This window comes from Nicotiana tomentosiformis, chromosome 12 (assembly GCF_000390325.3).
Source record: "Nicotiana tomentosiformis chromosome 12, ASM39032v3, whole genome shotgun sequence".
NCBI lineage: Eukaryota > Viridiplantae > Streptophyta > Magnoliopsida > Solanales > Solanaceae > Nicotiana > Nicotiana tomentosiformis.
In genome coordinates this window covers 108,725,232-108,750,405 of record NC_090823.1, presented here as the reverse complement: position 1 = coordinate 108,750,405, position 25,174 = coordinate 108,725,232, and the positions used below count along the sequence as shown (strand labels likewise).

Sequence of the window (25,174 nt, the reverse complement as noted above, 5' to 3'; positions counted from 1 at the left end):
AGTGTAAAGGTAAATTTTTACCCTTGAATACTGGGTTACTAACAATCAGTTAATTCAAATATAGAAAAGGTCTTCCCTTTCCTCTATTAACGGTTCACCCTTTCCACCAAAAGAACAAGATCGACGAAAAAAGTTCCGCTTTTCATACTTCTCGACATGGCACATCTAACAAGTTTTCCTGTTAACAGCAAAAGAACAATCAATTACCATCTCCGAATTCAACAACCTCCATTTTCTCATATTCTTTATTTCTCAACGTACACAGAAATTCGTACAAACTGAGAACAAAAAAATGTCAAGCGACAGTGACGAAGATGAGCTGTTACAAATGGCATTACAGGAGCAAGCACAGGGCAAAAAACCGCCAGAGCAAATGCCAAAGCCGAGTCCTAGTAGCGGCAGAGGAGGTGCGACGCCGAACAGAAAAAGCACCAATGCCGTGCAGCAGAAGCAGAGAAAAGGAGTGGAGGAAGATGAAGATGATTCAGACTTAGAGATACTCAGCATTTCATCTGGTGATGAGGTTCCTTCCTCTAAGGATCGTAAGGGCGTGTCGAAGAGAAGAGGTGCTGCAAGTGGAGGAGGAAGATCAGTTGGAAAGGATGATGGTGAACCGTGGGAAGGCGGTGAACCTGATTGCTGGAAACGCGTGGATGAAGACGAGGTATCCTTACTTGCCTTATATATTTACTAGTTGTGTATCTAGAATTTAGAGTCAGTGGGCTTCGAGTAGGTGTGGCAATATTTTAAAAATACATTTTACTAAGCACTGATGGTGTCACTTGTTAGGTAATTAAAGTTAAATATCTTGTTAAACATTAATTGATTTGATTAGTGGCGGATTCAGAGGTGAAGATGTGGGTTCATGGGACCTAGTAACTTTTGTCCATACCTTGTATAAAAGATTCAGCAAATACCTATAAATATATAACAGTGAACACAATTGTTATTGTACATTAACTTGAGGTCGCTGTAAACCCATAAACTTTAAATCCTGGACTTGCCTAACTAACCTGCTATTACAGGTTAAATTCATCGACAGTATAAAAAATATCTTTACGTTGTCAATGTGTTGTGGGTATAATATTTGGTAGTAGCTTTGTAAGCTGATGCTGTGATTATGATTTCATGATGTTTTGTCAAAAAGCTGTGGATAGCTTAAACTTTTGTTTGATTTCTTTCCCCTTACGTGGGCAATTCTTGTGGTTTTAATACTGTTAGCTGATTTTACGATTGGTAATCTCATTATTATTCTTTCTGCATATAGTCATGTTTGTTATGGAGGAAAAAGTTTTAAATTGGAACACCATTTTATGGATTATTTAGAGTATTTGGTTCAGTGTAAAGTAGCAATTTACCATGATAATTATTCAAGGAGGAGGATTGGGTATGACGATACTGTTTTGGTAATATTTTTGCATATTAAAGATTAACAACACTTTCTCAGTGTTTGTTGAAGCACGTGGTATGGAGTAAGAGTTGGAATATTCATAAAGGAAACGAGTTCAGCTGACAATATTTTCCTGAAAATATCTTTCTTAGCAAAAGTGACTTTGCTTTATTGGTGTGTACCTGTTAGAACTATAGTTGCTTATTTACTATAAGAGATTATTCTTTGCTTCGCATACATTTGGGGTTGTTCATCTGAGGAAGTCAGTTTTATTTTGTGAGCTCTTTGTCATGACTCGTCACATCATCATGCCACGTAGGTGCCATTTGACATATATTAATACCATGTGGAAGCTTACATAGAGGAATGCTAGCATTTATGAGAAATTCTAGAGAAGTATGGACATTTCCTTAGGAAGACCCTAGATTCCTATGGAATTGCTAGGAAAGTCCTTGGAATCTACTAGGTTTGTAGAGAGTTCTAGAGAAAGCCCTTTATCTTGTAAATATTAAGGACTTGTGTAACAATTAATATTTACATACTGGCCCCTCAGAGACTAGTATATAAAGGGGACCATTCATTTGTAATTCACCAAGCAAAAATAATCAAGTTCTCTACAATAAAAAGCTTTATTTGGTAAATTTCTCTTGTTTTTTTTTTATCTAACATTCCCTTAGCGATCTTGAGTGTAGTATTTTAGGCTGACTTGGCACAACAAGATCATGATCGAGTTGTGTAAGATCATAAGCAAGTTGTCAAGTACTGCACGTGCGCTTAGTTCAAGACTAAGGACGTGACAACGTGGTATCAGAGCAAAGGTTGCAACTAAGGGAATGGCGAACGACGGAGAAATTAATGCTGCCAACACCCAAGCCAACGTCATCCAAGATGCTGCTGGCAAGAAGAGTTGTAACAAAAAGAGGAATGCCACCAACAAGAGCCAGGAGGTGCCGCTCGAGATTGTGCCAAACGAGGGGCTTACATTCCAAGAATCATCTGCCACTAAGGCGAGCGAGGATGAAGTGGAGGTCCTGCCGGAGGACGTATTGCTCGGTAAAAGTGGGTGATGAAGGTGAATGCGGGGATGGACGCCATCAAGATTGAGAGTATCCGAAATGACTTGGAGGGACGTACACAGACTGAGATGGAGCTAAGCCAAACCATCTCTGCCTTGGAATGCAGACTCATGGAGGTCTTGAGTACTATCGATGCTGTGAAGGCAAAGATAGAATTACTCGAGGAAAGTGTCAATGCTGGCGTAACCGAGGCAGACAGTAATGTTATTGCGATGAGGGAGACTAAGATCGAGGCTCCCAAACCGCCGGTGTTCAAAGGTGTTCGTAATGCACAAGAAGTGGAGAATTTCCTTTGGCACTTGGAGAACTACTTCAGGCACGACAAAGTGAAAGATGACGAGGCCAAGATCAACACTGCTGTGTTGTACCTCTCAGAGATTGCCGCGTTGCGGCGGCGTCGAAAATGTGTTGACATGGAGAAGGGGCTATGCAAGATTGAGACGTGGGAGCAGTTTAAGAAGGAGTTGAAGAAGCAATTCTACCAGGTGAAGTATGAGGCTAGGCGGAAGCTAAGGGAGCTCCGACAGACGGCCACAATTCGGGAGTATGTGCGCGAGTTCACTACCTTAAAGCTGCAAATCCCGTCATTATCCGAGGAAGATTCACTCTTCTACTTCATGGATGAGTTGCAAAATTGGGCAAAGCAGGAGTTAAGAAGGCATCAAGTAGTCAACGTGGATGAGGCCATAGCGGTAGCCGAGTCGCTCATTGACTTCAAAGATGGAACCTGCCAAGTTTAAAGAAGGCAACGCTGGGAGGGGTGGGGGAGATCATGACAAGGACAACGGGAAAGGCATAGCCGAGGTATACAAGGGCAATGGTAAGGGGCCATCCCATAACGGACTGGGGTCCAAGCAAAACAGTAAGGGGCCAGAAAACAGTAGCGAGTACGTGCCTAAGGGAGGGTGCTACTTCTTTAAAGGATCACATCGGGCAAGTGAATGCCCAGATTTGGGGAGGCTTGCATCAATGATCGTGAACTTTGCTCAAGCACACAAGGGTGACACATGAGGGGCCGCCTGTATTGGGGGGATGCGCTTGGAATCTAAGCCGAAAGTAGGGGATTCCAAAGCCTATCTTGGAATCATGCAAATGGAGCATGGTGGCAGCAAGAAAAGTTGGGCGGACATAGTTGAAGAGGATGGCGAGTTACAAAGTGATGGCACACTATAAGACTTGGACGATGCACCAAGAAGAGGGGTCAAGTTTTCTAGCAAGGCTGTGACCACGGAGGGCAGCCAAATAGGGAGTGGAAGCATGGACCCGATGCTTCATAAGCTGCTAGACTTGGTTGAGTCAAGGGGAGATTCAGGCCAAGAGCAAGGATAAGCATCTGATGGGCGGAGGATCGAGGTCATCGTTACTAGCTGTCCAAAGTACAAACGGGGCAAGAAGAAAGGTGACCAATACCTTGTGACATGGGAAGGCGAACCGCTCCATATAGCATCATGGCTAATGGACAAAGATCTCCGGCGACACCAAGGCGAGGTGCGCGCGTACGTCTCGATGCTTTGTGCCGAGGGCGGCACAAAATTGGGTGGGGGAGAGTGTTATGACCCGCCACATCATCATGCCATTTGGCATATAGTAATATCATGTGGAAGCTTACATAGGAGGAATGCTAGCATTTATGAGAAGATTCTACAGAAGTATGGACATTTCCTTAGGAAGACCGTAGATCCCTATGGATTTGCTAGTAAAGTCCTTGAAATCTTCTAGGTTTGTAGAGAGTTCTAGAGAAAGCCCTTATCTTGTAAATATTAAGGACTTGTGTAACAATTAATATTTACATACTAGCCCCTAGGAGACTAGAATATAAAGGGGGCCATTCATTTGTAATTCACCAAGCAAAAATAATCAAGTTCTCTACAATAAAAAGCTTCCTTTGACAAATTTCTCTTGTTTTTTTTTTTTATCTAACATTCCCTTAGCGATCTTGAGTGTAGTATTTTAGGCTGACTTGGCACAGCAAGATCATGACCGAGTTGTGTAAGATCATAAGCAAGTTGTCAAGTGCTGCACGAGCGCTTAGTTCAAGACTAAGGACGTGACATCTTGTATATAAATTTCAAGTTACATTCATGTGGAAGTAGATAAATGGCTTCTTTATCTTTGTAAATCAGAATGTGTGCATGACTTTTTTGCTTGGCCAGTACTGCTTAAAGCAGTCTTGAATGAATGCTGTACTTAAAGATCAAAACTTTTTTCAGCTAAGGCGTCATGTTAGGGAGATGAGGGAGACTAGAGCAGTTCCAGCCACTCAAATTAAGGCTGAGCAGGAGAAGATGGCATTGGCGAAGAAGGCACTTAACACTTTGCAGTCTTTCCCCCGTGGCATGGAATGCATAGATCCTCTAAGATTGGGGTACCTATTATCGTCTTACTTTTTTATGTATCTCAAACTGTTCACTGGTAATGTCTTGTGCTAACTGGGATGCTGCTTTGTACTGACAGGATAGTTGACAATAGAACGTTACGGATGATCAGTGAGCACTCATCAAGCTCCCCATCTGTAGGTGATAGGGATCATGTAGACGCCAAAACTCGCGGTATTTAATTTTTTCACCAAATTAGTTTATCATATTATAACTTTTTTTTATTCTCCTTATTCATTATAATTCCCCCAGGAAATATTCTTTTCATCAGCCTCTTTCAATAATATTTCGAATTGAATGTGCCATGCGATGATAATATGGAGATGAATCTGTATGACAACTCTCATTCATCTACACTTTGTTGGATGCTTCTGGATTCATGTGTGGGGCACTCACTCTTAGTACTGTTGAGTGGACTTTTTTTATTGCAGTATCTTTTAGGCCTGTACTGCTGCTCCCTCTTTAGTTCTTGTAGCTAGACAAATAGCAGGATCTCTAACTCACATGGTAGGGCATGTGATGTTTGGGCACCTAAGCAGACTTAAGACAAAAACATTTTATTCCTTATGTGGTGGATCCCTTGGGAATGATGTTCTACTATCCTACTGGGAAAGATCATATTGTGGTTGAGGAAAAAGCATGGGGATGCTGCTATGTGATCTCTAAATCTGTTTTCATTGTTTTGCAGTGCACTTTGTATGTGCACTAATGTGGCATTGGATTACTAGACAAGCCTGCAGGAGGATTCCCGGATTATATTATTTTGTCAAGTTTTGCTGGTGGCAATCGCTTGGTGATGCGTGCATCTCCTGAGAATATCATTGGTGATGGACAGAAACGCAGCACGTTCACTAAAACTGTGCTTTGATGTTGACAGGACATATTTTAAAACAAAGCTGCCGAAACTATTCATAAATACTATACTCATATATGTTAAGTGATTTTTGTAATTTCTGTAAATCATGCATTTTATTTCTAAGAAGCATGCGAATGTCATTTCTCTCTTTTTGCTTAAAGCCCGAGGAATTTACACGATCATTTTGATTAACAGTTTGATTAACTATTTGTTTTCTATTTTCATTTACTACTACAAGTTCCTTCTATAGTTTCTCTATCTCAGGCAAGTTATCAACTGAAATTTTTCACAAGACAGTGCGTCAATTTTGCAGAGAGGTTGAATTATTTTTCTGAGAAGTTTGACCCAAAGTTGTTTCTATCCCGAATCCACCAAGACACTAGTGCAGCAGACTTGGAGGCGGGTGCTCTTTCTTTGAAGACTGATCTTAAAGGACGTATGCAACAGAAAAAACAATTGGTCAAAGAAAATTTCGATTGCTTTGTGTCTTGCAAAACAACGATTGATGGTGAGCTTCACATCTTGTTTGATAGGAAGTTTTCGCCTTACTTTGATTTACCATAGGAAGATCTAATCTGGGCTGATGTTTTTGCTATAGATATTGAATCGAAGTTGAGACGCATTGAGGAAGACCCTGAAGGTTCTGGAACTTCTCACTTATTTAATTGTATGCAAGGAGTCAATTCAATTGCTAACCGTGCTTTTGAGTCACTATTTGAAAGACAGGTAAATAGGATGTGATACTGTATTTTTCAGTTCAATCCATTTAATGAAGTTGATTATTGTAGGTGTGGGTGTTTTGCCTCTTCTTTTTTTGTTAGTATATAACAAGTAGAAGCATTTCCGTGTAGGCTCAAGCTGAGAAGATAAGAGCTGTTCAAGGAATGCTTCAGAGGTTCCGAACATTATTTAACTTACCCAGTACCATTCGCGAGAGCATTAGTAAGGGTGAATACGACCTGGCAGTCAGGGAGTACAGGAAAGCAAAGTCAATTGTTCTGCCTTCTCATGTAAGTGAAGGCTAAAATATTCTGTGACTTTTACACTTGCCCGTATTGGATTGTGCTTTCTGTTTGAAACTGTTGAAACCAATCTAAATCCTGCAAAACAAGTACACCAACACAAGATAATGCAGAAGTTTATTGCATCTATACATGTTCATGTCTCTGTGTGTGTGAGGCCCTATGTTTCCCAGTCTTAGTGATCAATTAATCCAAGATACCTTGTGGTCATGAATAATATAGGATACTCCAGGCTAGTACATGGCTGTTGGCAATGCCCAACTCTAGTAATTATGGGAAGAAGAATCTTAATTATAAAAAATAATTATAGAGTTTCGATATACATTTCACCGAGGCCCTTCCTACGACGTACATTTAAGCAAATGCTTGCTCTTAACAATGTTTTATACTGAGAAGTAATGCTTATTCTTTGTTTAACGCGTTTGTGTTCACCTCAATGTAAAGGAATAGGAACATCCTAGTGCCTTGTTTAATGATTCCATATTTACTAAAAGAAATATTTTAAGACCTTCCTTGTTTCTGGCTAGTGCAGGTTGTTTATGCTCGTTGAAATGTAGATTCTTTGGGTAGGCATCTTTCATCACATGGGGAAAAAACACTTGATAGAGTTTCATGCTGTTGATGTCTTTAGTTTGATTTATTATTAAACATTCCTCTTGACTTTTATATGATGCTTGACACCTTGAGGTTATCTTCTGATTATTATTTATGCTTCTCTGTTTTTTTTTTACTTCTTTGCATATAGATTCTTTTTTTTTTTTGGTTATTTTTGTCATCATTATCCAAAGCTTTTGCTTTTGTTTTAGTCACTATTTATTTCATTTGTTTTCTTCAGGTGGGAATTTTGAAGCGTGTCCTTGAGGAGGTTGAAAAAGTTATGCAAGAGTTTAAAGGCATGCTTTACAAGTCTCTGGAAGATCCTCATATTGACCAGACAAATGTAAGTCATCCTTCAGTTAGTTTACCAACTTGAGCTCATCTTTTTGAATGGTAGAAGATATGGCAAGTGTAGGATGGCATCACGGTGGACTCTTGGTTCTCTAAAAGTCTTCATAAGGAGCTGCGTCAATAATGCAGTATAATCTGAAATAGTCAAAAGACTGAAGATCTCAACTCTGTCGTGTCTCTGGATTTAAAGCAATAAATATAGCCCTCGTTTTTCAATACATTTTTACAAATGCTCGGTAGTCCTTACAACTGGTTTTGCTTCCCTCCCATAACACTTCCAAATCTGCTTTGATAACCAGTGAGCAGTTTTGACCATTCTTTTTGACAACTATTTTTCTTATTCATTTGAGAGTGACATTTATCTGGAGGGGTACAAATTGCCCTGCTGAACTTGTAATTCGAAACATAACTTGAGAAGCTACTATTTGATTGTTGGGATCAGGTTGTAGATCCACCACAGAATGATGGCCTTGTGTTACCGTCGACTTAGAACAAGAGTGGTCTGTGATAGGAGTACCTTACCTTTGCTAGAGGAAGAATATGTCTGTCAAACCAGTTCCATATGTAAAAGAGGAAGAATATATCTGTAAAACGAGTTCCATATGTTCCTATCCATATATTAGCTTCTTCCACCCCACCTAATTCGTTGTGCTTGATTGGGATGCTACTATATCAAGTGGATTATACTTGATCAAAGAGCTCGAACTTGTACATCTCTTGTTCACTTGGCTTGTAGCAGCTATTGTCTTTCTGCTACTCCCCGTGTAGATAATTCTTTTCTTTTTCTTCTGCTTCTAATTTACCTATTGGTCAGAATGCCTCAAATATATTCTTGCTAGGTTATCTAATTTCAGATTGTTTTAGGGAATTTGTTTCTTTTCTGCAGGGAATCAATTGGTATTTGCCTTTCTAAAAACTTGTTGTTAACTTATAATGGGCTTCTTTCCAAATACTTGATATTACCATTGTCCTTGAAAATGATAGATTTTCTTATATAATTGCTTGATTTTGCAGTTTTCATCTCCATTTGGGCTTGACTTACATACCTTGGCATTGGGTGCAACCTTTTAAATGCTGACAATTTTACTTACCTATTAGTTTTTAGAAAGTTCTGAGGTTTGTCAAACTTTACATTTTTTCTCATGTGGTATCCCATAATGCTTCTTGTAGCTTGAAAATATAGTGAGACTCTTGTTGGAGTTGGAACCTGAATCAGATCCTGTATGGCACTACTTGAATATACAGGTGAAGCATCTAAATCCGATATTATCCTTTTTGATTACATATAATGGTGTTATGCTTAGGGTGGACCAGTTGGAACATCAGTACTTATAGATTTGTGCTCTTTGATCTCTCTCCACTGAAATTCTATGTTTTTCATGTTTGAGAAATTTGGCTTTTCAAGTTCATTGCTTAATTCTTATAGAAAAAGGAAAATGCAGGGTAGATCATGAAAACCCTCCTCTTCCTAATTAAGAATGATTGGCATTTTTCTTTCCTCCTTTAACACAATGTAATAGTATCTTCCCTTATGGACGTGGTAAATATTGTCTAGCTTTATGAATAGCACTTCATTCTGACTTATCCTCTAGGGAAAAAGTGTGGACATAATTCTACTATTTCACAGAACCACAGAATTCGAGGCTTGCTTGCGAAATGCTCTTTAGATCATGAAGCAAGGATGGAGAATTTACAGAATGAGATGAGAGCAAGAGCTTTATCTGATGCAAAATGGAGGCAAATTCAGCAAGATCTGAACCATTCTGTAAGTATGATTGCCTGTTATCAGAAAGCCATGGATAATTAAATTCAACTTCAGATTAATGTTTCTCATTACATGTTACAAATGATGATCAGTCAGACATTGACTACTCTGTATCTCCTGGTGATTTGCAACCATTAGAGATGATCGGTGAACAAGGGGATGCTCTTAGAGGAAGATATATACGTAGGTTGACTGCTGTTATTATTCATCATGTGCCTGCCTTCTGGAAAGTTTCCGTTTCGGTTTTCAGTGGGAAGTTTGCAAAGGTAACCAGACTCTCCTACCCATTGTACTCTATTCATCAGGTTGGACCAAATATTCTAAGGATAAGATTAAGATATCCTCTGTCATCTACCAAGTCAGTGAGGACCAGATAGCTTTCGTGGAGTAAATTTGATGCATTGATGCACTTTTGGAATAAAGTTGCTGAATTAGTACTTGCCATATGTAGTCGATCTCACTTTTCTTTCTTCCCTTGAATTTGTTCTCACAAAATCCATTACTAGCGTCAATTTTGGATCACATTACTCTGACTAGCTTGTTTACACATTACTCTGACTAGTTTGCTAAATTGGACATATTTCTCATTCTTTCATCTTGTCCAATTTTAATTAGATTGGTTGATTTGCAAGTTTCTAGGAGAACTCTAATTCTCGAGAGTATGCAAAATCTTTGAAGATTGAAAATTCTAAATGGTTTTATAATGTAAATTTTCTAAGCTCAGATTTGTCTCTTTAAGATAGACACTGTGGTTATTTCTTTTACTTGGAGGTTTGGACCTCAAATGCTGGGTTACTTTGCACTATGAAGCAAGCATCCATGATACAATAGCTGAAATCTGATGCTCCATTGCCAGACTGAATTTTGGTTGTGTCCAGCTGTGACAGCCATCTAACTATTCCTTTTGATTATAATTTCTTTGCCATTGTTTTTGTAGCGTTTGGTAATTTCAAGTGGTATATTTCTGGGAATAGGTCAAGATGATTACCATTTGTTTCTCGTACTAGAGAAATTTGTTGCTTCTCCAATTTTTGGGGGATGTGCATCAGAGTTGCAGTTTTTCTTATTAGTAAGATGTATTATTTGCTTCCATTTGCTAGTTCTCTGAGTTCTTTTTCTTGTAAATAGACTTCCCAAGTGTCTTCTGATTCAAATGTCAATGTCTCTGCAAAGAGAACTGAAGAAAAAGTAGGAGACGGAAAGTACTCAAGTCATTCTCTTGATGAAGTTGCTGGAATGCTGCAGAGTACTTTATCAGCTTATGAATCCGAGGTAAATGCTTCCTCTTGATGGCAGGAGAGTAAGTTGCCGAGGGTTATGCTTACTTTTAGACACATGTGCACCTAGTTTTTTCCCTTTTCTGGCTGTTGATAGAGGAAGCTGTTTTTGACACTACCACTTTGGTTTATTATTTTTCAATTGTGAGGCCAGCTAATGTTGGTCTTTATCTTCTATTTTTTGTATTACTCTGTTGAGACAACGCCCTTCCAGGGTAGGGGTAAGGCTGCGTACATCTTACCCTCCCCAGACCCCACTTGTAGGAAATTACTAGGTTTGTTGTTGTTGTTGTTGTTTCTGTTGAGACAACAACACCATTATTGCCACACAACAAATTTAACCACTGCCTAATTCAGAGCAGATTCCTGGTATCATAATCCAGATTAAAAGGGACTAGCTTAGACCTCATCGAAAGATGACAAACAGGTAGTTAGAAATGACTTTCCCGCAAAATATGAAATCTCAAGAAAAAAGATCCTCTGGTTTATGGCATACGTTTATAGACAACTTAAGCTCTTTTACCTTTTTAAACGGAATGTAGCAAATGTCTTATGTGAATCTCTATATCCATCCCTCGCTATTTTGGCCCCTTTGATTTTTATACTGGTAAATATGTCATTTAAGGCAAACTAAGAGTTCTTTACCTAAATCTCACACTTATCGATGTACTGATATATAATCTCTTACCATTTCTTCGGACAAATATCAGACCTAATGCAAATGTGACAGCAACAATAACTAAGAATTAGTCCCAACTAGGTGCTAAACCTATATAGATTCGTCGCTTCTATTGTGTTATATGTTCTTAGCGAAGTCTTCACTTGTATGTCTGTTGAGACAGCTTTCATCCATATGATTTTAGGTCTATCCCGTCCCTTTTAGCATATTCAATCAACATATCGCCACACTTACAAACCAGTGCATTCAGAGGCTTACATAGAACATAGCAAAACCATTTCAAGTGAGCTTCTCTTATTGTATCCTCTATGTATGCTACTTGCCTCTCTCTACTTACAACAACAACAACAACAACCCAGTAAAATCTCACAGGATAATAACATACCCAGTATAATCCCACTAGTGGGGTCTGGGGAGGGTAGTGTGCATGTAGACCCTTACCCCTATCCTGTGGAGGCAGAGAAGTTGTTTCCGAAGATCCTCGGCTCAAGAACAAATGAAAAGGAGTAGTAGCAAAAAATAGTAACAACAACAATATAATAAGATAACTGAAGGGAAAGAAATAACATGTAGTAATATAACTCTACGAACAAAAATACAAGACTAATACTAATGCAACTGGTATGGTAAAGAAATACACTCAACTACCCATTAACTTTCTACCCTAATCCTCGACCTCCACACCCTCCTATTAAAGGTCATGTCCTTAGTAAGCTAAAGTTGCGACATGTCCTGCCTAATCAAATCACCTCAATACTTCTTACGCCTACCTGTGCCTCTCCTCATGCCCACCAAAGCCAATCTCTCACACCTCCTCATGGGGGAATCTGCACCTCTCCTCTTCACATGCCCGTACCATCTTAACCTCACTTCTCGCATCTTGTCCTCCACGGGGGCCACTCTCGCCTTGTCCCGAATAACTTCATTCCTAATCTTATATCTCCTAGTATGCCCCCACATCCATCTCACTATCCTCATTTCTGCTTCTTTCATCTTCTAGACATGAGAGTTCTTAACTAGCCAACACTCTGCCCCATATAACATAGTCGGTCTAACCACCACTTGTTGAACTTACCTTTAAGTCTAGGCGACACATTCTTATCACACAAAACACTGGATGCGAACCTCCATTTCATCCACCTCGCTCCAATACGATGTGTGACATCCTCATCAATCTTCCATTACCTTGAATTACTGATTCGAGGTATTTGAAAACTTCCTTTCTTGGGGAGGACTTGAGTGTCAAGCGTCTCTACTACGTCTGAATCATGATTTTCGTCACTGAACTTACACTCCAAGTATTCTGTTTTAGTCCTGCTCGATTTGAAACCTTTTGGCTCCAGGGTCTGTCTTCACACCTCCGGCCTCTACTTGATGTGGTCATTGCTAATCTTCTCCAATCTTGTATGATTTTATTTTTGTCTAAAAACTGCATTTTCACAACACTCATCTAGTGGACAGTTTGGTCTTAGAGGCCAGACATTCACTTCAATGTATATTGCTGGTCTTTTGCTTTACTCTTTTTAGGCATCTTCCTACAGCATAGGATTCGGCACTCCATTTCAACTATTCTATCTTAGTTCTATATGTTACATCCTCATCTATCATTTCCATTCTCCTAGAAAATTGATTCTAGATATCTGAATTGTGTGTGTTTAGGCTCCAATAATTCCATCCAATCTAACTTCACCTTCATTCTTATGCAGGTTGAACTTGCAATGAATATATTATGTCTTTGCTTCTACTATTCTAAACCCTTCTAGACTTCTTTCTTTTGACTTCCCTACTAGTTTCGTCAATTAAAATAATATCATTGACAAATAGTATGCGCCATAGAACGTAATCCCAATTACTATTAATTAGCTCATCTAGGATAAACAAGCAAATTCTTAAGGCAATTCCTTGGTTTACTCCCAGTCTCTGTATCTCCTCTCTCACTGCTCTTAAATTTGTGACCTTTCATTAATATTTATCTTTGATGGAATTTATATTTGATATGGACTCTTTTTCATGATAAGCACCTATTCTTCTCTCATTGTTCTCAAATTTGTGACCTTTCATTCAAACTTATCTTTGATGATATTTTATATATTTGATATGGTTTCCTATCATGCCGAGCACCTATCAAAGAACTTTCGTGGTGCTCTATTGTATGCTTTCTCTTGATCAATAAATATCATGTGAAGATCCTTCTTCCTCTTGTTATAAGTTTTTCTTAGCAAAAATATAACCTCAGCTGTAGTTTTACTAGGCATAAGCCACACTTGTCTCTATCACCCTTATCTATGCCCTATAGTTCTTTCCCACATTTCAACCTTGTGAGAAGGCACGGGAGAAAATATGTTATTGATATTAGATTAACAATACAATACAAGAGGTCCTTATTTATAGCTATACTATACAAGGACATACTATTCTTCTACCAATGTGGGACAATACTACACTATATACATGCTGTAAACTAACACTCCCCCTCAAGCAGGTGCATACAAATCATATGTACCGAGCTTGTTACATATATAACCAATACGAGGACCAGTGAGAGACTTGGTGAAAATATCTGCAAGTTGATCATTCGACCTCACAAACTTTGTAGCAATCTCTCCTGAAAGTATCTTTTCTCTGACGAAGTGACAATCAATCTCAATGTGTTTAGTTCTCTCATGGAACACCGGATTTGATGCAATATGAAGGGCAGCTTGATTATCGCACACAAGTTCCATCCGACTGATTTCACCAAATTTCAACTCCTTGAGCAATTGTTTGGTCCAGACTAGCTCACATGTTGCCATAGCCATTGCTCGATATTCTGCTTCTGCACTAGACCGAGCAACTACATTCTGTTTCTTGCTCTTCCAGGACACCAAATTTCCTCCTACTAAAACACAATATCCAGACGTAGAACGTCTATCAGAAGGTGATCCTGCCCAATCAGCATCTGAGTATCCAATGATCTGCTCATGACCTCGATCCTCAAAGAGTAACCCTTTGCCTGGAGCCGATTTTATATATCGAATAATGCGGACAACTGCATCCCAATGACTATCACAGGGAGAATTCATAAACTGACTTACAACACTCACAGGATAAGAAATGTCGGGTCTAGTCACTGTGAGATAATTTAATTTTCCAACCAGCCGCCTATAGCTTGCAGGATCGCTAAGCGGCTCCCCCTGTCCTGGCATAAGTTTAGAATTCGGATCCATCGGAGTGTCAACAGGTCTGCAACCTATCATCCCCGTCTCCTCAAGAATGTCTAAAGCATATTTTCTTTGAGAAATAACAATACCTGAGCTAGACTGGGCAACCTCAATACCTAGAAAGTACTTCAATCTGCCTAGATCCTTAGTTTGGAAGTGCTGGAAGAGATGCTGCTTCAGATTGGTAATACCATCCTGATCATTGCCAGTAATAATAATATCATCAACATAGACTACCAGATAAATACATAGACTTGAAGCAGAGTGTCGATAAAATACAGAGTGATCAGCTTCACTACGAATCATGCCAAACTCCCGGATAAGCGTGCTGAACTTACCAAACCAGGCTCGAGGAGACTGCTTTAGACCATAAAGTGACCGACGCAAGCGACATACAAGGCCACGAGACTCCCCCTGAGCAACAAAACCAGGTGGTTGCTCCATATAAACCTCATCCTCAAGATCACCGTGAAGAAAGGCATTTTTAATGTCCAGCTGATAGAGGGGCCAATGACGAACCGCAGCCATGGATAGAAAAAGGCGGACTGAAGCCACTTTAGCCACGGGAGAGAAGGTATCACTGTAATCGAGCCCAAATATCTGAGTATATCCTTTGGCAACAAGACGGGCCTTAAGTCGATCAATCTGTCCATCGGGACCAACTTTGACTGCATAAACCCAACGACAACCAACAGTAGATTTGCCTGAGGGAAGAGGAACAAGCTCCCAAGTACCACTTGTATGTAAAGAAGACATCGCGTCACTCATAGCCTGTCGCCATCCTGGATTAGACAACGCTTCACCTGTAGACTTAGGGATGGAAACCGAGGACAAAGAAGATATAAAATCATAATGGGGAGATGACAGACGATGATAGCTCAAACCGACATAATGAGGATTAGGGTTAAGTGTGGTCCGTATACCTTTCCGAAGTGCAATCAGTGTACTAAGAGCAGGGTCCGCAGCAGGAGCAGGTTCAGGTGCAGGACGAGAACCAGTTGGGCCTGATGGAAGACGCAAACGACGATGATAAGTCAAGAGTGGTGTTCCTGTGGCTGGGGAACTAGGGGGAACAACACTAGACTCCTCAACGGTTGGTACGGATGAAACCTCTGCGGTCGAAGGGGGAGGAGGAGCTATAGTAAACTCCTCAAAGGTCGGTATAGGTAAGACCTCAGATATATCATGGTGGTCAGCAGAGGTAAAGAAAGGTTTAGACTCAAAAAATATGACGTCAGCTGACATAAGGTACCTACGAAGATCTGGAGAATAACAACGATATCCCTTCTGAACACGAGAATAACCAAGGAAGACACACTTGAGAGCACGAGGAGCTAACTTATCTTTCCCAGGGGCTAAGTTATGAACAAAACACGTGCTCCCAAAAACACGAGGTGGAAGAGAGTATAAGGGTGACTGGGGAAACAATACTGAATGCGGAATCTGATTCTTGATGGGAGATGAAGGCATCCGATTAATCAAATAACAAGCTGTGAGAACTGCATCGCCCCAAAAACGCAACGGAACACGAGATTCAATTAGAAGTGTGCGAGCAGTCTCAATAAGGTGCCTATTCTTTCTCTCAGCAACCCCATTTTGCTGAGGGGTATAAGGACAAGATGTCCGATGAATAATTCCTTGAGAAGTCATAAACTGCTGAAATTGAGAAGATAAATATTCTAAGGCATTATCACTGCGAAAAATGCGAATAGAAACACCAAATTGGTTTTTGATTTCAGCACAGAAACTCTGGAATATAGAAAATAACTCAGAACGATCTTTCATTAAGAAAAGCCAAGTACATCTTGAATAATCATCAATGAAACTGACAAAATAACGAAATCCCAAGGATGAACTGACTCTACTAGGACCCCATATATCAGAATGAACTAAGGAGAAGACAGACTCTGCATGACTCTCAACACTACGCGAAAAGGAGGCTCGGGTATGTTTCCCAAGTTGACACGACTCACAATCTAATGTAGACAAACTAGATAAACTAGGCACCATCTTCTGAAGTTTGGATAAACTTGGATGTCCTAAACGTCTGTGGATTAGATCTGGAGGATCTGTAACTAGACATGTTGTGGAAGGACTGAGTGAGTTAAGGTAGTGAAGGCCTTCTGATTCACGCCCTGTACCAATTGTCTGTCCCGTACTGAGGTCCTGCATAATAAAAGAATCGTCAATAAAATATATACCACAATGGAGGGCACGAGTCAAACGACTAACAAATGCAAGACTAAAAGGACAGCCAGGGACATAAAGAATGGAATCTAGGGTGATAGAAGACAAGGGATTAGCTTGTCCAACTCCTTTTGCCTTAGTTTGACATCCATTGGCTAAAGTAACAGTGGGAAGAGACTTTGAATATACAATATTTGACAAAAGTGATATATTATCAGAGATGTGATCAGAAGCGCCTGAGTCCATGACCTATGGACCAAGAGTGCTAGACTGGGAAACACAAGCAAAAGAATTACCAGTAACAGAAGTATCAGTCTGAGCAACTGAGGCTACTTGTGGAGATGTCTGCTTACTTGCTCGATACTGAAGGAGCTCATTATATTCTTCTTTAGATAAATAAAATCCTTGGTTACCTGGAGTCTCGGTCTGAGCAATGTAAGTATTTTTGGGTGGACGACCATATAAGGAATAGCACATTTCACGAGTGTGTCCAAGTTTGTGACAATAAGAACACTTGGGTCTAGATCTTCCAAAACAACCTCCTCCTCGTCTATGCTCCATAGTTTGAGATGCCCGAGCATCCATTGTCTGGGATGCAAGAACAGAGGAATCAAGTATCTGTGATGAAATCACTGGTGGACTTGGTGCTGCAGCAAGGCGGAGTAATCGAGAGAATAATTCATCAACTGTCGGGACAGACGGACTAGCCAAAATCTGGTCGCGTACTGAATCAAGATCATTAGGAAGTCCAGCGAGAGTAAGAACGAGAAACATCTTCTGTCGCTGCTCTTGTTGTTTTTCCACACTAGCAGAAATTGGCATCAACTTCTCAAATTCCTCCATGACTGCCTGTACTTGACCCAAGTAAGTAGACATATCCAATTCCTGCTTTAAGTTTGTCATCCGTGATATCACATCATAGAAGCGAGATATGTCATTAGTGTATAAGGTGCGTGCCTTTGCCCAAACCAAATAACATGTCTGGAATGGACGAAACAAGGGCATCAGCTTGGAATCAATAGATCACCACAAGATGCTACATAACTGAGCATCGATTTTTGCCCAAAGTGCTATTGCCTTTTCATCTCCATCGCTAGACTGTTTGATTAGATGATCTTGAACACCTTGACCTCTACACCATAACTCGACAGATGAAGCCCAAGCTAAGTAGTTTGAACCTCCCATTAAAGGTTCCGAGGTAATAATAGCGCTAGAGTTTCCAGAACTCATGTTTCTAGACCCAAAAGCATCAAATCCCAAAGACATTGTTGCAAATTATTACCAAATAGGAGAAAGAATCAACTGTAATTCACTGAAACAGTGTACGGAAATACAAAAACAGAATACTGAAATACTGTAGCTGTCAGAATAGTACTGTAGTTGTCGGAATAGTACTGTAGCTGCCGGAAAAAACTCAAAGTTGTCGGAATGAAATGAAAACAGTAGGGGTAGGATCAGAATTACCAGGCGACCCAACTGTTCTGAAGGAAGATTTTCAAAAAATGGCCGGAAGTGGTCGTACGCGCCGACGCGTGAGCTCACGCGCGTGAGCTTCTGGTGGCGCGTGGAGTCGCGTGAGGAGGCTGCTGCCGGAGTTTTTCACTGGGGTTTGGTCGCCGGACAGTTACGACTCTTGTGGTAGTGTTGGATTTTGCACAACACTGACAGAAATGAAGCAGATAGAAAACAACCTTAAAAAAGTACTGATTTCTCTTTCCCGGAATCGCTGGAATTTATGCACAGCGATTTCTCTTTCTCGGAATCGCTGGAATTTATGCACAGCGATAAGTGTCTCACAATTGCTCTGATACCATGTGAGAAGGCACGGGAGAAAATATGTTATTGATATTAGATTAACAATACAATACAAGAGGTCCTTATTTATAGCTATACTATACAAGGACATACTATTCTTCTACCAATGTGGGACAATACTACACTATATACATGCTGTAAACTAACAAACCTATGGTTCATAACTTTAACCACAATAGTATGTTGCAATCTTTAATTTTTCCTTTGTTCTTATCTATTAAAATCAAGATGCTCTTTCTTCACTCGTTTGACATCTTTTCACTCCATAATATGACTTGGTTAGGCATACTACTGCGCTCTCTCATGGCCATTTCCATACTTCTATAGGGGTACCATCTAGACCATGGGATCTTTTAACCATCATATTTGTCGTGACATCCCTCTTTTTCTTTAAAGAGGCATAATCATATGAATCTAGCTAAGGCTTCTGTCTGTCAACAACAACAACCCAGTATAATCCCACTAGTGGAGTCTGGGGAGGGTAGTGTGTACGCAGACCTTACCCCCACCCTGGGGTAGAGAGGCTGTTTTCAATAGACCCTTTCGGCTCCCTCCCTCCAAGAACTCCCACCTTGCTCTTGGGGTGACTCGAACTCACAACCTCTTGGTTGGAAGTGGAGGGTGCTCACCACTAAAGCAACCCACTCTTGTCATATAATAATCATATGAATGTAGCTAAGGCTTCCGTTATGTCAAAACTTGTTAGGACATAGACATTCTTAGTTTAAGTTTTACCTCTCTTCTATCTCTCTGATGCTAGTTTATATATCTTATGTTTTCAATTTTTGGCAAATGCGTAGCAAGTTGAAACTAGTTTTGTTGCACCAACCTTAACTTTTTCTTACACCAAACTTAATCACCTCTTGTAATTTCCATTCCACCTTGTATAGTTCTTTTAGTCCACCAGTTTTTAGTCTGTTTAGCTGTCACTCGCTTTGAAATAGATTTGGTGCTTTTTCTAGGAGATTGGATTTAAGCTTTTGTGATTTAATGTGTATTCATGCTTCTTCCTAATGCATTTCATACAATGTTGAAATTAATCTCACAGGTTCAAAACACATTTCGAGATCTTGAAGAATCAAATATTCTTTGCCCATACATGAATGATGCTATAAAAGAGATATCTAAAGCATGCCAAGCTTTTGAAGCCAAAGAATCAGCGCCTCCAGTTGCTGGTACGTAATTTTCCAGGTTGACGTACGTTGTTGTCTGTGAAATGTTTCTGAGTGATTTCTCCTATGATTAACAGTTACAGCATTGCGCGCCCTTCAGTCTGAGGTCACAAAAGTTTATATATTGAGGCTCTGTTCTTGGATGCGGACTACAACTGAGAAGATATCAACAGATGAATCCTGGGTCCCAGTATCTATTTTAGAAAGGAACAGATCTCCATATACAATTTCTTCCTTGCCTCTGGCTTTCCGTTCAATTATCACATTTGCAATGGATCAGATCAATTTGTAAGTTAAATATGTCACAAAATGCTGTATGTACATTTATGCATAACTATACATATGACTAATCCTCCTGCTACGTACCGCAGTAAGCTGAAGGGTCTTCCCTAGCTGGCTTCTTTTCAATATGCAAAACAGTTGTTCAATTGCCTTTGATGTTTGTCAGGAAGTAATTTAATTTAGCTCCAATTTATTTTATAATTCGGATATGTGCATCCAAAAGTATATGTTTGCGAAGCTATCAAGAGTGATTCAGATATACATGGGCTCGCTCATCAGTATAAACCGAAAAATATATGTTAAAAGTAGATTCTTGTGTTTCCTCAGTGCTGTTGACACACACTCATGTCCATGTTCCAGCTGAACAGAGGGGAATTTTATTTGATTTGAATTATACCATGGTTTAGTGATGCTTACTATAATGAGTTATGCTTATTGATACCATTAACTATTAAGACGACAACTCCTTAAAGGTTTTATAAGTTACAAACAACTGATTGAGCGCACACATAATTTCTTGTTAGCAAAGATGTAGCGCTTCTTGTCTTCTTAAGTTGTATGGGCATTGTAATATAGGCCTTCAGGAAACAACTTGAAATTGTTACTTGGAGTGAATTTTGAAAATATCGGAACTTTTGGTCGGTTATTACACACATTTTGTGCAATCCTTTTCTGTCCAGAATGATTCAGTCTTTGCGGAATGAGGCTACGAAGTCAGAGGACATGTTCATGCAGCTTCAAGAAATTCAGGAATCTGTTAGACTTGCCTTTTTGAACTGTTTGCTTAATTTTGCTGGTATGTAAAGCAGTTGATACCTCAGCATTTTAGTAGCTGATAGTATTTGGAGTATAATACAAATTTTTGCACTCTGATTAGGCCAGCTGGGGCACATTGGCAATCACCTTATAGACGAATATAACGGAGAAAGTTTACATTTTCAAAACGGATATGCTGAACCAGAAAAATCATCGGATCCTTTTCCTGGAAGCATTATTGATCCACATCGACAGTTGCTGATGGTCGTAAGTAATATTGGGTATCTCAAAGATGAACTTTCTCATGAATTGTACAGCAAGTACAGACGAACTTGGCAGCAGCCTAGGTATAAAAATAGCTCTCTAGTACTCTATTGCCTGTAAATCAAGCTAAAAGAGCCTAGGTACAAAAATAGCTCTCTAGTACTCTATAGCTTGTAAATCAAGCTAAACCAGTACAAGTAACTCTCTAGTAATGAATAGCTTGACTATTTTTTTTATGATTTGTTTCGAATATAATGTCAGAAGCATTGGGAAAAATCTACTCAATAGAAGTTGACAGGACTAAGGGTACTTTGTTATATCAGTGTGTTGCAGAACTACATCCCAAGTTGTTTGCCTAAAGAGTGGCAATTCAATGGGGAACAGGAGTTTGTACGTTTTTTCAACCACTGCAATTGCATACTTTCTATAAGATAGCCATGGGAACAAATTTTCTCGTTTAAGGGCCTGTCTCTCTTAACTTTTTTAATGGAAAAGTTTTCGCCCAGGAATTTGAAAGCTGTCTTTGAACAAAGGTCTGATGTGTTATTAGGACCTAAAATCTTCTCTTTAGTAGTTCTTTTCGGCAGTCGTCTTGTCTTTAGAGACTTTCACAAGATAATATTTTGTCGAGCTACCTAACATTTAAATTAACATCATACTATCTAGTGTTGTTAAAGGCCCACCTGAAATGCACTTCAGTCGTGAGGGTTAGTGTAATGCAGGCTGGGCACTTCATCTTGCTTAAGAAATGCTTTAGTACAGGCGCCGGACGTACCTCAACATTCGTGGACACTTTCTTAAATAGAAAAACACTAAACAATAAAATGGAAATGATAAAGTAATGTACTGATTGTTAAGGATATATCGTGGGTGATTATTTAGTGGTTAGAATAGGAAATTAGTAAACAAAAACTAGTCTCTAATCTGAATTGGGAAATCTTTATCAGAAATTTAAATGATTTCTGAAATTGATTGACATGGTTTTCTTCATATGTTCCAATTTATTAAGGTTGTTCAACAGAATTGTTTGTATTCCTAGTTATTTTTTCTTGCATTACATATTTATATTTTTTGTTTTGTTGTCCATTATGTTTTTTGCTTACTTTAGCACTCGCTTTGTACTTAAAGCCTTAGAAGACACTTGGCGCTTTTCTACGTTTTTTTCCCTTTGCTGAAGTTGATACTGAAGTGCTATGCTACCTTAGGGGTAAGGATGAAGAGGATGGTGATATGCAAGATCTGATTACGTCTTTCTCTGGGCTCGAAGAGAATGTGCTTGAGCAGTATACTTTGGCGAAGGTATGAGTGATTCATATCTTCAGCAGGCCAAAAGCTGTTACATACGCACTAAGATCCATAAGTATGTGTGTAATGTTGGCACTATTTCATCTATAATAGACATCCTTCTGTTTTGTTTCACTTTTTTTCTTAAAAGATGTGCGTGACAGACTACATTAACTCCCAGTATACTTTGTGCTTGATATTGGTGGAGTACATTTTTCTAAAAGAACAGACGGTCGCCTCTTAAATTTTGCTTTATCCCTGAATGGAGGATCACTAATTATACTATTCTTGGAAATATTGTCAGACAAATTTGATTAGAACAGCTGCTGTAAACTATTTGTTGGAGGGTAGTATACAATGGGGTGCTGTACCAGCAGTTAAGGTGATAACTCTTTCTCATTTTAGCCTTCTATAACAGAAAACGTTTTCCACTTGGAATGATAGCACAATTGTCTGTGTTGCAGGGAGTGCGAGATGCTGCTGTGGAATTGCTGCACACTTTAGTTGCTGTACATGCAGAGGTTAATTCTCCAATGCTTTTCTGGAGATATTGTTGCTTGCTCATTTATTTTTGGTGGATGGAGGATATAATTGATTTATCTGGTGCAGAGATAAATGTTTTAAACCTCAAAACTCTATCTTGCACTGTGGCCTTCTTATCAAAACTGCTCTCCAGCATTTCTTAGTCTAACTTCTTTGTTTTTTCTCTTACAGGTCTTTGCCGGTTGTAAGCCTCTGCTGGATAAGACACTTGGTATTCTTGTTGAAGGCCTAATAGACACTTTCCTAAGCATTTTCCATGAAAACCAAGACAAAGATTTTATAGTATTAGACGTGAATGGCTTTTGTCAGCTTATGCTTGAGGTCAGTTAAATTGCTAGTGCGTCCGGGAATCACTTTGCTACTGTTATACAGCTTCCTTTTGGATGTGTAAATACAAATTGGTTCTTTCCTTTTGTTTCTTTGAGTGCTTTTATATTGCTTAAGGTTTTATGCTGTTTGCAACAGGTAGAAGCAGATAATACTTAAAACAAGAACGCAGAGAGTGGGATTTAGATTTGCGTTCTTGCATTCTTTTATATAGATATTTTTATGGACTACCAAAAGTTGATAGAATAAAACAGGAAACTGAAATGGAGAGGTTATGCTCTCCCATGACTCTGATAGTCTGTATTGCTTAATCTTGCAGCTTGATTATTTTGAGACCATATTGAACCCTTATTTTACACATGAAGCAAGGGAGTCCCTGAAAACTTTACAAGGGGCCCTCTTAGAGAAAGCGACTGAGAGTGTAACAGAGACTATTGAGACTCCAAGTCATAGCCGTCGGCCAACACGTGGAAGTGATGATGTGCTTCAGGATGAAAGGCAGCAAGGGGCGTCTGTATCACCTGATGACCTGATTGTATGAAATACTTCCTCCCTATCGACTTTTTTCCAGATTTTGGGACATGTCTTTTCTCTATGCAATCTGCTTAGACATAAGTAAACATGCTATCACATGGTTCAGTCCAGCCAGCAAATTTGCTGTTGGCAATGATATTTTCCTTGCACCAAAAGTTAACTAGTATAGACATCATCATTAAAAGTGTTTAGCCACCCTTCCTTACATACCTTTGAATTGTTGGCAATTTCACAGGCTCTTGCGCAGCAGTATAGTTCAGAGCTACTTCAATCTGAACTTGAGAGGACCCGAATCAATACGGCATGCTTTGTGGAGTCAATTCCTCTGGACTCTGTCCCAGAATCAGCAAAAGCAGCTTATGCTTCTTTTAGAGGATCAATGGATTCTCCTGGTAGAGATTTTAGAGGATCTCCAAATATTGGACCCGCAAGCTTCTCCAAGCATAGACGTCGATAAATTATAGGTCTATTTTATTTTCTCAAGGTATTTCCTCCATAATGCTTGTGCCGTTGTAGTATATTAAATTTACATTCTTTTCTTGGATGAGAGACATTTTGCTGATAATTTAACCATAATCACAAGCCTTATTTTAATTTCAATTTTGCTGATAATGAAACCATAATCACAAACCTCATTATAATTCATTCATGTTTCCAGGATGAGTTAATTTTAACAGTATCAAGCGTTTTCAAGTGTTCCAATTTTCGCCACAGTGGGGAAGCCTCTTATTGAGATATGAAACACAAAGACCACAAAAGTGATTTTACAAACTAATTTATAGGTGTATCCTGCAAGTTGTTTGTTTTATCCAAATTTTACTTGGGCCATAGTATTGTATGGCTTCCAAAATCCAATTTTGTTGACCTTGTAGAAGTCAGCTCCAGCTCGCTCTGATCTAAGACAATCTTCTTGGAGAAAGGATTGATCTTCATTAAATCAGCAGAATAACGGTAAGAAAGCAAGGAGTTTCTCTTTGGAAAATATGCTGTTTGGAAAAGCTCATTCAGTTTCTGCATTTTCTTGCTACAAAATTGTGGTGAAACAAAAAATTGCAGAAATATGACACTTTTTAGGGTGGTTTTTAACTTGACCCCCGCTTGCCCCATGGGCATAACTTCAAGGTCAAAAGTTAAAAGTATTTCCCATGGGGCAAGCAAGGGGTAACACTTGTTAAACATAAAATTCTGGTCATGGGGCAGGCGGAGACAAATTCAAGACCGTCTACTTTAAGGGCTATGTGTACTTCATCCGAATAGTTTGATATTTATGAGCAAACCAAACGAACAAAATAAAAGTCATAAAGTAATATGGCTTGCAGACAAAAAGCTAATCCAATTGTGGGTTTATCCTCTCTTTTATCACATTGAAATGGACATGAGTAAAATCAAATAATAAAATAAGAGGAAGTGGACTTGAGACTG

The 25,174-nt window shown here is 39.3% G+C and overlaps 1 protein-coding gene across 1 annotated transcript; it reads left to right on the top strand.

Annotated features, from left to right (window-relative positions):
- On the top strand, nt 1–24,671 carry LOC104090700 (exocyst complex component SEC5A-like). The gene is made up of 22 exons (XM_009595869.4): nt 1–664; nt 4,677–4,831; nt 4,921–5,015; nt 6,011–6,205; nt 6,296–6,423; nt 6,549–6,707; nt 7,555–7,659; nt 8,838–8,912; nt 9,295–9,432; nt 9,525–9,698; nt 10,561–10,704; nt 19,639–19,765; nt 19,840–20,050; nt 20,725–20,840; nt 20,922–21,147; nt 22,270–22,363; nt 22,653–22,730; nt 22,813–22,869; nt 23,063–23,212; nt 23,538–23,753; nt 23,988–24,236; nt 24,411–24,671. The coding sequence occupies exons 1-21, from the start codon at nt 293–295 to the stop codon at nt 24,207–24,209; spliced, it is 3,237 nt and encodes a 1,078-aa protein (XP_009594164.1). The 5' UTR covers nt 1–292; the 3' UTR covers nt 24,210–24,236; nt 24,411–24,671.
- Nucleotides 24,672–25,174: the final 503 nt, after the last annotated feature.

What these genes read in the sequence shown, in the direction of transcription:
- LOC104090700 (XM_009595869.4), top strand. Translation starts at nt 293, where the DNA reads ATGTCAAGCGACAGTGACGAAGATGAGCTGTTACAAATGGCATTACAG. An exon ending in TCAGTGGGAAGTTTGCAAAG is followed by an intron (nt 9,699 to 10,560) that starts GTAACCAGACTC and finishes TCTTGTAAATAG; the next exon opens with ACTTCCCAAGTGTCTTCTGA. An exon ending in TTTGTCAGCTTATGCTTGAG is followed by an intron (nt 23,213 to 23,537) that starts GTCAGTTAAATT and finishes TTAATCTTGCAG; the next exon opens with CTTGATTATTTTGAGACCAT.